We start from the raw sequence: 12587 nt of genomic DNA, 5'->3' as shown, positions 1-12587 counted from the left end.
CACACCCAGGGGGGTTGAAACTAGATGATCTTGGAGGTACTTTTCAACCCAGGCCACTCTGTGATTCTATGAAATACAAAATATTTCTTTATAAAGATTCAGAATGAGGAAGATTTGCCAGGTTTTTGTTCTGTCATTTTTAATTGAAGTGTCTAATAAGAAACTAACTTCATCTTCAAGACTGGATCAAGTTATATTATTCACTGAGATGCCCATGAGCTGGAAGTATATGTTCATTGTTACTGTGTAAAAGTAGTACATTTTCAAGCCATTATGACAAATGTATAAAAGTAATGTCATTTTACCTTTTGTTATAGAGAGCCAAAATACTTCTCAGTAGGCTAAGAATCACAATAGCTCAACAAATTCTGAAATTTAAATTGTAGTTATAAGTTTTGACTAAGTTCAGATAGGGATAATGACATCAATGGGAACTTTTCTCCTTTGTAGCATTAGCAGTTAAGGTTCATAGAGCTGTTGAGTACATGCTCTTTCTGTGGTCTGAATAAGTCCTCAGCAAACATCATAATATTATTAACAGCTGGCTCAATAAATCTTAAAAAACCAAGGGCCTCCTGCAAGCTAAGATTAGCTTCCATTACCAGCTTTTCATGGATTTATACTTTATTAGCTTTTTCCAATCATTGATCCTAAAGTTATTGATATGCATCTGCCAGAAGGAAGAAAGCACTAATGACTCAGCCTGAGCTTAATTTGGCTTTGAGACTGGCTTACAGAAAGACACTTAAAATCCTTTCTTTGGCATTGTTCACCAGCCCAGTTTGTGTCCAACCAAGGACACAAACCACAAGTAACTCATGCAACTCCTTTCTATAAATCCTCACTTGCACTGCCCAGTAATTGCTTCATGCCAAACAAAATTATGCCCTACAAACACTGGGGAAGCAGTGTTGGCCAGTCACTCTACTATATCTGAGGCATTCCCCTGTACAGTAGCAAACCTTACTGAAAAAGGCTGCTGCTGTGGAAGAAAAAGAACAGTGAAGACTTCTGTAAGGAAATACAGCAGGACAGACAGTGAGACACACACCTGATAAATAACCGTGCTCATTAAGTTAGACTGTAAAAGATGGGCAAAGTTACAAGCAGGAAAAAGACAAAATAAGTACAGGCATGGCAAGACATGCAGTGAGAAAGGACTAAATAATTCAGGAGCAGTTAGTCAGAAGACAAGTATGAGATGGCAGATAGAGGTATGCAAACTAGCGAAAGACAAGAAGGCCTGGTGGATGCCTCCTATTTAACCTTCCTTATAAAAATACGATCAAAAGACAATTTATATCTGATAAAAAATAACAAAACATGCAATTAACCTGTAATATTCATTGCCCCAGGATGTAAAAGAATAATGAGGGAAAATTAATTGGACTGGATGTTTCACCATGAATTACTGGAATTAGGTTTTCCAAATTCCCATATGAGCGTGTGACTGAGCTACAAGCATCAACAGTCAGCTCAGGGCATACTGGCATTTGCTCATATGTATAAAAATACCAATCCTTGCTCCTGCCTTGCCCAGGTCAGCAGGGAGGCCCTCTCTGTACACTGTCTCAGCAAGGCAGAAAGAAACCCATCCTCGCATGTTCCCAGGTCATGTTTAAAGCAAAGGCAGTGCAGCTGGACAGGAGTGGAAAGGCCAAAAACCATGGGAACTGAGGGTGAAAGTAAACAGATAAAAACTAATTGGGAATGGGAAGGAAAATAAAGAGGTAAAGTTGCCAAAAAGGACAGAGGAGAGAAGCATTCTCTGGGAGAGAGGAAAAGTCTGTAGGTGGAGAGAAAGGGATACAGGAATCTGTACTCCAATTTGCAGAGGGGGAAGCAGGAGGTGCCCAGAACTTAGCTGAGCTATCCAGTGCAGGTGCTGAAGGTAGGAAGATGGTCCCTCTGTGCAACCTGAAAGAGATGAGTTCCTTGTGCTTTCTGAGCCTTCCAGAGGCATGCACCTCTTCCTTCTGACTGATCACAGCTTGCACTTCTAACCTACACAGCCATCCTGGAGGCTTGCACAGGCAGTGTGAATACCTCCAGGGATTTCTCTGTTTCCGTAAATACAGAATTTACTGCATTTTACAGCCACTTTATCTCCAGCCACCAAGCTGCCTGCATTAGTGGGTGGGAAGTCCACAAAGGACTATGGTGTCAGCACAAAGCTTTATTTTTGGAGAATACAAGTGTTGTAATCCTGAAGAGAAGTAGGAGTGAGCACAGTACCAGCTCCAGCTTCCTCAAATTCCCTCAGCTGGCTGCAAGTGGTTGCTGACTAGCTCAGGACTGACAGTCTTTGCAACCCACCACTTTGCTTGGGGTACGTGCAATCCCTCAGGCACACCCAAAACAAAACAGTCTCCAGTGTGCATGTCAGGAGCAGGCTGAGGTGGCAGAGGAGTGCCTGGGCTGTGTGACTCTGCTATCCCATGGATGCTCCCTGGGCTGTCCTGAGCCCCAGGACAAGGTGAAATGAGTGGGACACTGGCTGGAGCTGCCTCTTTCTGTGGTGGTAACAGATGGCTCTGCCAGGCACTTATAAGCACTTACACTGTTTTGTAGCTGATGCGTAGAACTGATGTAGGTCTAGTGGACATATTCCCTAGATCTTCTGTAGGCAGCACCATCACCTCCCAGCAAAATGTAAAATCTTCACTTTGGAGAGTTTAAGCAAAATCTTTAAGGTAAAAAAAGTGTAATCTTTCTTTAAGAGGAGACTTCATGTTCTAGCATCCTGGTGCTGAGGAGTGTGTAGGGAGGAGAGGAAATTATCATGCGCAGGACATGCCCAATTTGCTTTCTAGAATTATGCAAATATTTCTACAGGGCTGTGTTAAACTTGAGATATATTAAACTCTGTTACACAATGAAACGATGTTGTTACACTGAAAAATTCTTCCTAATTGCTCTATTTAACACAGCAGCTGTAAAAAGGAGAAATTTAAAACCTGTACTTTTTCCTGTACACAAGTTCTTTTTTTTTTTTTTTTTTTTTTTTTTTACTTTTTCTTTTTTCCAGCAGCAATTTGAGGGCAACCATGCAAGGCACAATCATGAAAATAGAGATTGTTGTAATTCCCACTGGATTATTGTGCCCATCAGGCTGCCAGTCCCTCAGCAGCACTGGTGGCAACACACAGTTCTCCACAAGGATTTAAAAGAATGGAAACATCTGTGGAAACCAACATTCTTCAAGCCCTCTAATCACTTACAAGCTTATTGCAAAGCTGGATGAAGACATTTGGCAATCAGTTTGACTATTCTGAATGTAACACTGAGCAAGACTTGCATTTATAAGCCTGTATCTACAGCCCTCTTTTAGCTCACACACCAATGGCTCACACACTGATGACCTGAATAGAAATAGACCAGTATTCACAAAAGGCAGCAATAAAGCCAAAACATTAAGCAGATAAACAGTAATAATAATAATAATGCTACTCAAACTAAAAGCACCCAAGAGGCTGAAAGTCATACAGCAAATGTAAGACAGAAGCATATTGTCCACTATTGTACAGTGCAGGGTGAATATAAAAGAAACAAAGCAAGCACAAAAATTTCTCACTAAATTTCCCCTATTTCTGCATTGCTTTAAAACCATTATAGAAAGATTCCTTCCATACATGCCGAGCAGATAATCCCCCTTAGACCGCTTCACATTTCTTCATCAGTGTTCAGTGTGGGCATGGGATATCACGTGAGAAAGCCTGATTTTTTCTTTCAGAGAACACCTGCAGGAGTAGTTAATTGAGGCTCAAATGAACTGACAGTTGTCTAATGTACCATGTGAATCATATGCTGCTTCTGCACCCCTAAATAATTATCAGTCTGTTGGTACAATGGATGTTCCGAAAGTAATGCCTCCTATTTTTATTAAGTTGTTAGCGTCAGAAGTGGACATAGGTGGTATGGCAGTGGTTGAACCTTCCCACCAATATTCTGTTACATTTTCTTGGCATGCAAGAGATGACAGCAGAGGGGCAGACTGATAACACGGTGTCTGACAAGGAAGCAAGTATGAAGCAAACACGTGGAGTTCCCCCACACATAAAAAATGGCACTCACTGACTTTTGCTGACACTTTAGAGATCAAACAGTGGATGTGAGCACAATGAATTGGTGGTGGTGTGTTTCAGCAGTGGTGACAGTGATGTTAAATACAAGACACATTCTGGATGGCCATACAGATTTTTATGAGCATGGCATGCAAGCTCTTGTTCTTTGCTGGCAAAAATGCATAGCTAATGGTGGTGACTGTAGAAAATTAGTGTTTGTAGCTGAGAATTTGTTCTTTCCAATAGTGTTATTGCACTCTTCATAAATAACTGTTCTTGTTTCTATATAAATGAATAGGAGGCATTACTTTTAGAGCATCCTATATAACATAGAGGATACTTTTGAAATATGGTGATACTGCAAGATGGTGATTTCACCAAGAAATTGTCCATATACTAAGGACGGAGTAATGGGCAGGAGCAGAAGTCCAAAATAGCAAATGCCTACTTTAATAGGATACTACTATGAACCTCTATGGAAATGTTATGAAATGATTTCAATTCGCTGTTACGAAAGCAAAACCTCTATAGCCACCAAAGGAGCAATTCTTCTCAAAGAGGAGCCAAGGGAAAGAGCAGACAATGATCACAGATGGGAGTTGCAAAGAATGTCACACTATCAAAGCAGCTGATGTGCAGCCCGATAGCTGAGAAGATGCCAAGAAAAATGAGTATTTCCTTTCATGTCAGTTATGCTTGGACATATTATTCTCCCACCTCATTAAAAATGTGGTTTTAGATGATATGAATGATGGAATTTAAAAACAAATCATCTGCTCTTCTGTTTCTGAGACTTCACATGCTGGGGTAGGCAGATAAGTGGATTTGGTAGAATTGTGCCCACCTCTTAACATTTCACACCCATGCTTATGTTAACAATTACTTAATTTCGGATTGGAGGAGTGCTCATACATATCTAAGGAAATCTGAGCAGTTTGTCTATGGGTATGATGAGAACTCAGCTTAGTAAGGCAGCACATAATACATCTCAAATCAAATAAAGTAGTGAAAAGCATATTTATAGACTGGGCATCTCTAGTAGCAATGAGTTTAAAATCACTCCCTGAAAAATATGAGCAAAATTGAAGATATCAAGTCTAAAACTGGGGAATATTACTGCTTTTTGGTCTGTAAGTTGCTTAACTCTTACTGTACTTTTCCAAATCATTGAAACCTTATGACTTGCAAGAGGCATTGGGAGATCTACAATATGTATTTATAGCACACAATATTTTATAACACATGATATATGATAATGATTCAGAATTCTTACATATATAGATTTCATGACATTTGAATACTAGAGATCATAAATAAATCAAAGCTTCTTCCATAGCAGATGAGTACAGTTAACACAACCAGCTGACAGAGTAAACCACTGTCTATCTATGGACTAATTGAGAATTACTTACTGATGTTTGCATAATTTCAATAAAGTGGTAATTTTCTGCTCCAAATCTGTCCAAACAAACATTTAACTATACTTCATCTAGAACCAAGAAACTGGATTAATAGCTGTTCTATATGATTGGGAGAGAGGTTCCTTCTAATTATGATGATCAAAAGATCCAGCTTGAATTTAAAATAGTTTTCCTGAGGGAAGAGGAATTGATATAAATAATTTTAATTTCAGTTTTCAATACTTTCAAAAATTTCTCTAGTCTTATTGACTTCTTTGACCACCAGACACTTCAGCTGATGCACAGAATATGCTCATCCCTCATAACAAAATCTCAGTCCCCAAGACACGTGAAAATGAAATGTGTTACTACACACAGCTCCTCAGTGAGAAAGAAGAAAATGTAAAACACAGATGAGTCAGGTTGCCCAATCCATGTTGGTTACTTCTCTGCTCAAAATAATATAATAGTGATCCTAGTGGTGAAATCAAAACCCGTGTCAATTAACAAATACAGACTGCTGAATGCTTTAACACATACCAAAAAGAAATTTCAGCATGAACTCACCAGCAAGGATTGTCGAATATGAGAACATTCCATTAAATATTAGTTTTAGAATATAAAGAGTGACTATTCATTGCCCATAATTATGGCTGCTGAAAGCACCCAAGGAATTCTCAGTTTTCAGTCTAAACACTACTCCTGTCAACATGTTTTCTGGAATGAAGTGGGCAGGGTGTTTCTGAGATGAGTTCAAGTTAGGCTGGCAGGAGATATCAGGAGAACGGACCAGGAAAATCTCTGCTCCTGCTGGATCTTGGTCTGGTTGGGATTTATAATGAGATGCAATGTAAAATGTGTCTCTTTGGTCAAGCATATACTTAATTACAGACCATCACTGGGTTATTTAAAGTTCAAATTATACTAGAAAGGGATTGTTTATTTTGTTTATCATGAGCAGCAGATTTACCATCTGACTGCATATAAACTGTTATATATCTTAATACCAAGGTGATAGGCACAAAATACATCATGACAGAAGGACACTGAATTAAAATAAAGGTTCAATAGATCTTGCAACACACTAGATATGGATTTGTTTACAAAGATCTGACAGAAGTACCAAACGATGGCTTGTTACCACTTTAATTAGCAAAAAATAGATCCAGTAACATTCAATTGCCACTGCTATCACTTAATGTTCTGAAATGCGGTTTGCCAGCAATAAAGTTAATGATTACAAATAATGAACTTAAGCTTCCTGTTGGGAATTTGCTCATTCTGCATCATCAACAGAATGTGAACTTGTGACATTTCCATCCTGCTATAGCTTGACAAGAAGTGAAACAGAAGCAGCTGTGGGGAAACTACTAATGGACTAACTGAAATCCATGAAACATTTCACTAGCCTGGATCATCGGTAAGCGTAGCTGTCCTGGAAAAATGTTATATTACTAGAAGTGGGCTAAGCTAGGGATTCTGAAAACATTCTGAAATGAGTTTCAAAACCCAAATTTAAATTGAGAATTTGTGTAATGCTTAGACTTGGAAATTCTGTGCTCAAGTCCTGCCAGCTACATGGATGGACTTAAGCATTTTTTTTTCCATAACACAGGCATACAGCGGCAGTGGAAGAGCAACTGAATTGCTACTGAAGACAGGAAAATATTATGTACAATAAGGAAGAGCTACCTAGTAGCTTTTCTATTACATGTGGTTGAATAGGTCATAACATGATGAAGTTTATGAGAAAAACAGCAATTGCTAAGTAAATCCTGTTGTAAACTAAAAGGGTTTTCAGAACCCAACAAAACATGGAACGCATTTGGTACAGTTACCTTACTAAAGTGAATTTTGTGCAGGAGATTAAAATAGTAGGGAAAAGATATTTGACTGGAAAAACAGTTCTGATTACCTCCTCCACTATGGGAGGTTCTTTCTCAGAGCATTAAGATCGCAAAATAATGAGATATGCCACACTACTGAATCACAACAGAGTTGCTCTCATGTCGACTTTGTAAACTAGCAAAGACATGATGGTCCACCAGTACCTCACTGTTGCTTGGTACCACATGTAGCATGAGACTACTGCGACATTGAGGTCTATACAAAGTATTAACTGATCAGCTGATAACGTCAGATGTATGAGAGATAAGGGAACTGGGTCACTGAAGGGCATGACAGAGGGGAAAGTTGATAGAAAGATCACAAGAAGTAGTCTGGGAAACTGACCAGAACAAATCCACTGATTAACTCCTTCCCCACCAAATACGAAGTGAAGTAATATTAAGCTTCTACTACCCTTACAACCTCTCTCAGTATCAGGGTCCAGAAAGGAAAACCTTAGCAATAAAACATATAAATGAACATTTACTCCCAAGAGTTCATAAACGATGTGCACAAGGACATTGAATCCCCCCATCCCTTCTTCTGAAAACAGGACTATGAGTGAATATGCGTTTATTCAACACTTTCACATACAAAGAAAAATGGGTGGATTTGCTTAGATCTAAATGAGCTAAGTATTAATATTCACAGAGCCACAATTCATGCTCATTCCTTAAAAAATCCATTCCTCCACTAAGAGTTTCATTGTATGTTTCTATTCTTTGTTTTCTGTAATTGAATTAATGTGAAATATGGTAAAGGTGTGGTATTCTAAGTTGGTAGTAGAGGCTGAAAATAGAAAGGAACATGCTGACATAATGTTTATTGTCCTCATCCTTTGCTTTTTCTCCATAATCTCCTCTCTATCAACAATTTTCTTTCTCCTAGTACATTAACAGCCTGGTTTTACTCTGGTTCTTTTTTTTTCCATAGAAATTATTTTTCCCTTACTTCTCAAATTCTCTTTCAGTCTGTATGGTTCTCCAGCTACTCTTTGAACTTATTCACTGCTAATTCACTGTTCAACCCACCCTCCCAGTATACCTGCACTGAAGAAGGTCCCGACACAGCTTTTAACCAAATCAGCAGGGGTCTCCTCTCTTTTCTGTCGATATTTAAATGATACAGCATGTATCTTACCTCACTAGGCTTTCAGTACTCTCTTCTTAAGTAGCTCTCACTCCTGATATTTTTGAAACATTTTTTCCTAAATGATGATCTCCTTCCTTTCTCTCACTTTAAGCCACATGCTACAAAGGATTGAGCTTTGCTGCTCTATCTGGCTCCATGCGGCCATCTGCAGGTCCTGCAATTCCAGCACATTCTGAACTCTGGTTCAAGAAAACAACCCCATTCTCACCTCTCTCTACTATAATTTGCCCTCTATACAATTTCTAAAGCTGCTGCCTTTGTGAAGAAAGACGCATTTGCCCTTGGGGCACGTGTGTGAGACCTGGCACCTCATGATCCTGAGTAAGATAATGACACATCTTCCCTGTTGCCTGAACAGAACAAAGTAGATAAAGATTGCAGAGAGGAAAAATGTTCAGAGACAAGTTGAGAAGCTCAGATCCTGAAGTTCCACAGGTATTCTGTGGAAAGCATTTGCTCAGTACGATTAGAAAAAACATAAACTGTCAGATAAATTTGATAAGCTGTTCGTGATTTCTACCTTTACTGGGAAACTCATTTCATGCAGATTATTCTTAAAAATAAAGATTTGAGTGGCTGTGAGTCTATTTATCATTTACAGAAAGAATTTCTAGAGCAAAAAAGGGGGAGAAAGAGATTCTTAGAATGACTTCAGATGTTATATCCTATGCAGACAGTAGCAATGGAGGAATTGACAGTGTTGTCAGAAGACAGATACATGTTTCTTAGTAGGTTTTCAAATTTAATTAGATGTACACAGCTGTAATCATAGAAATTTAAATAAAAAGGACACATAACATATGTGTGTATGTGCCTGGTATGCATTCATGCATATAAAAGATGTCTAAAGACTGTGGCCATTAAACGCACACAACTCCCACAGTTTTCAGTGACGTCAGCTCTCAGCCTTTCATCGTTCCAATACACAGGCCAGGTGTGTATGACATGCAGAGGAAAATGCCTTCTGAAGAACATAAGAAACACATGCTGACTGGTCATTAGGGACCTTCCGATTTTATATCTAGAGATGCTTTGGGCAGATGACAGTTGATGCACAGCTGTTTTGGATTTACACCCGATGACTGTAAATTACCTGATTCCATTAGTTTTCATTTAGAAGCAAAACAGACAGGAGGACTTATATTTTTATGTTAAAATAAACCAGAGCTGGGACACTCACCTATTACACAGAATGGTTTCCTTGCAAAGCGCAGTCTTCCTTGCCATCCTCGGTATCGGCAACAGCATCCAGCAGACCAGATACGAATAATAAATTCCAAACCAAAGACAACAATCATGACAAATTCCTAGAAGAGACAAATAAGAAAAATGTCTGTAAGAGACAGCCAACATGGAAGCATTAAGAAACACCGTATATGTCTAGCAATCCATCTTTATCAACAGAAGATCCCAAAGCCAACTTTGTGATCCTGCTCCTCATCACAGCTGCTGAAAACACAGCCTCCAAAGATTCCTGGAGAAGCTTCCAAGTCTAACCTGCTAAAATCAGCTACTAAGTATGAAACACAGAAGGGCTGCATCCTACACATGCAATATCAACCCAAGTTCTCCAGTGAATTTTGGATGATGAGGATCAAACCACATGTGGTTTACATAAGCTATTTCATAGGTCCACACCCATAAAATTTGGTAAATTTTGGTAAATATTTCTTCATTGTAATCCACAATAACAGTACATAGGGTAATTGACTGAGATCGTGATGAAGCAGTTAGGGAATCCATTTATGTCCAGGAGAAAGTTAATACATGCAACTGTAATCATATACAATGGGTATGTAACTGTAAGGCAGCAAATAAATATTCACACTAGGCATAACTTCCTCTGGACAAGTTTTGGAAAACATCCATAAGTATTTCCCTCTGCCTAAATTGCATTTATTTCACATTGGAATCTTCATCAAGAATGTTCATCTCAGTATCAGCAACATGTACCAATGTGTTAATGGAAAAAAATCAGTACAACTGTGAGATTAACAGAATTTTAGCAATGAAGCACAATTCAGCTCTATACCTTATTGAAATATGAATCTCTGTAATATGCAGTGCTGTATTACCTACATACTGGTACAGAATTATCAATTCTGATATTATTCCAGAATGCTGTAATAAAGTTATAGGTTTTGAAAAGATAAAATTTGTGCGCCAACCAAAAGGAGAAAAATACCTGGAGGAGGTTCTTAAGCAGTTTATTAGGAAGAAGAGGATGAAAGCTGTTTTTTGTTTGTCAGCTGAAGGCATTTCTACATTCAGTAGAAAGCTGTCCCTTCAGCTAATTAATTTACTATACCTACAGGGTGAGGACTACTGTGGTACCAATGAAAAAAATAATGCTAATAAATTAAAAAGAGGAATGTTTGCAAGGGTATGGACAATGACTTTTCCATAATAAAATGTTCAGATTTATAAAGGATAAGTATTCTTAATAAAGTTAATACAGTTAATAATAAGTTAATACAGTTTTTAGACTGTGAGATCCTAAAATTCCCGAAGCCAGTAAGGCTGCAGAGATCATATGTATAAACTCAGGCATTAATTTACCTGACCTAATGACAATATTATTATTTTGTCATGTAATGTTGCTTTGCAAGCCTATGATGAATGGCAGTACATTGAAATATTCTAAATTTAATTAGCTTTTGCTCCTTGATATCGTAGAACAATTTGAAAACATAGTATTCCATCTTAAAATGGCAGCTTATACAGCTACAATGCACTGGAAGATTTTTTAGGCCCTCATTACTGTCTTCATTTCCAATTTTGTGAATCCCATACTGAAGTCATTAATCACGAAAGCAAAATGAGATCCCTTTGCTAAAATGGAGCTAAAGAAAGTGTTAATCGTATTTTTGGAAGAAAAGAACACAGAAAAATGAGTGTGACTGTTTAAGATTTTCTTTTTATTCATCTTTAGCAAACTTCAGCTTAATTCCAATGACTGAGCTGCTGCACAACTTTAGAAAGGATTATGTGAAAAAAACTGAAAAAGTTCTGCATATAGTAACTGTAATTCGTACCAGCTGTCTACCATGTGGTGCATCGCCTTGTATAAAATTCTGTGTAGGCCAAGAATAAAAAGGACAAGTAGCCAAACTGAAAAAAAATATAATAGAAAAAAAGAATATGGATTTTAGTTGTTTAATGACCACTTTTACAGCATGAATTGTTAAATATGTTTTACACATCATTAGATGATGTCTCTGAATTTAAGCAGTTGATAGCAGGTGTCCAGGACATTTGACATCTGATTCTCTGAGAAGTTACCACTTTGGGGTAGGGGTAACAGATACTGAAGGAGGAGAGGAAACATTCTGTTTCCAATAAAGCCTTTTCCTTGTTAAAATCTAATCCCATTTCATTTCACTAACATTTCTGGTTTCCCTAGAAAACTTACTGTGCATACAGATGTGTAAAGAAACACCTCCATAGTAAGTACTCTGAGATGTCACAGGCATCCTTCAGCCTGTGCAGGCAGTGCTGTGTGTGGGAGCTGATCCACACAGGCAGAAGTGAGTCCTCCACCACATCCCTAACCCCAAAATCCCCGGCTCCAGAGGGGAGCTGGCATGAATGGAGTGTGCTTAACAATGCACAAAGGACTATTCCATAGCTTCATTTCAGTGAAATTAGTATCATAAAAATGCCAATAGAAGTTGAGAAGCATTAACTTTTTGGTAGTTCAATATTCTCATTCCTATTAGTGCTATGCAGCTTTGCATTTGTCATCTTTACTACCATTAGCAATTACTATTTGCTATAACCCTCCGTTACGCAAAGATGAGCACAGCCATTGTATGCTGAAAGCATGTCTGAGAGTCTTTTTTACTGCATGGTCTCACCTCAGAGGCAGAAATTCCGTTTTTCTCTCTCCCACACACACATATATGCATATACATGTACTACAAAGTGCAAATTCATGACAGTATACCTGTTCTGAGGAAGAAAAAAAAGCAAAAAGCTATTTTCTCAGTATTTTAGCAGGTAGAAAGTAGAAGTATGAAAACTTTCTCAGAGAAACAATGTGAAAGGTCTTTGTTCATTCCATAGGAAAAATGGTTACGATTTC

The 12587-nt window shown here is 38.2% G+C and overlaps 1 protein-coding gene across 1 annotated transcript in view; it reads right to left on the bottom strand.

Annotated features, from left to right (window-relative positions):
* The window catches only part of KCNQ5 (potassium voltage-gated channel subfamily Q member 5), a 244422-nt gene that overhangs the window by 53865 nt on the left and 177970 nt on the right, over nucleotides 1-12587 (bottom strand). The window contains exon 3 of the mRNA XM_065730893.1: nucleotides 9684-9810. Within this exon, the coding sequence (XP_065586965.1) occupies nucleotides 9684-9810 (127 nt within the window). The remainder of the gene's footprint in view (nucleotides 1-9683; nucleotides 9811-12587) is intronic.

This window comes from Cyrtonyx montezumae, unplaced genomic scaffold (genome assembly GCF_038088225.1).
Source record: "Cyrtonyx montezumae isolate F1298 unplaced genomic scaffold, pur_monq_1.0 scaffold_13, whole genome shotgun sequence".
NCBI classification, from domain to species: Eukaryota; Metazoa; Chordata; class Aves; order Galliformes; family Odontophoridae; genus Cyrtonyx; species Cyrtonyx montezumae.
Note: the sequence above shows the minus strand (reverse complement) of the source record. Positions and strands in the feature narration are given on the sequence as shown.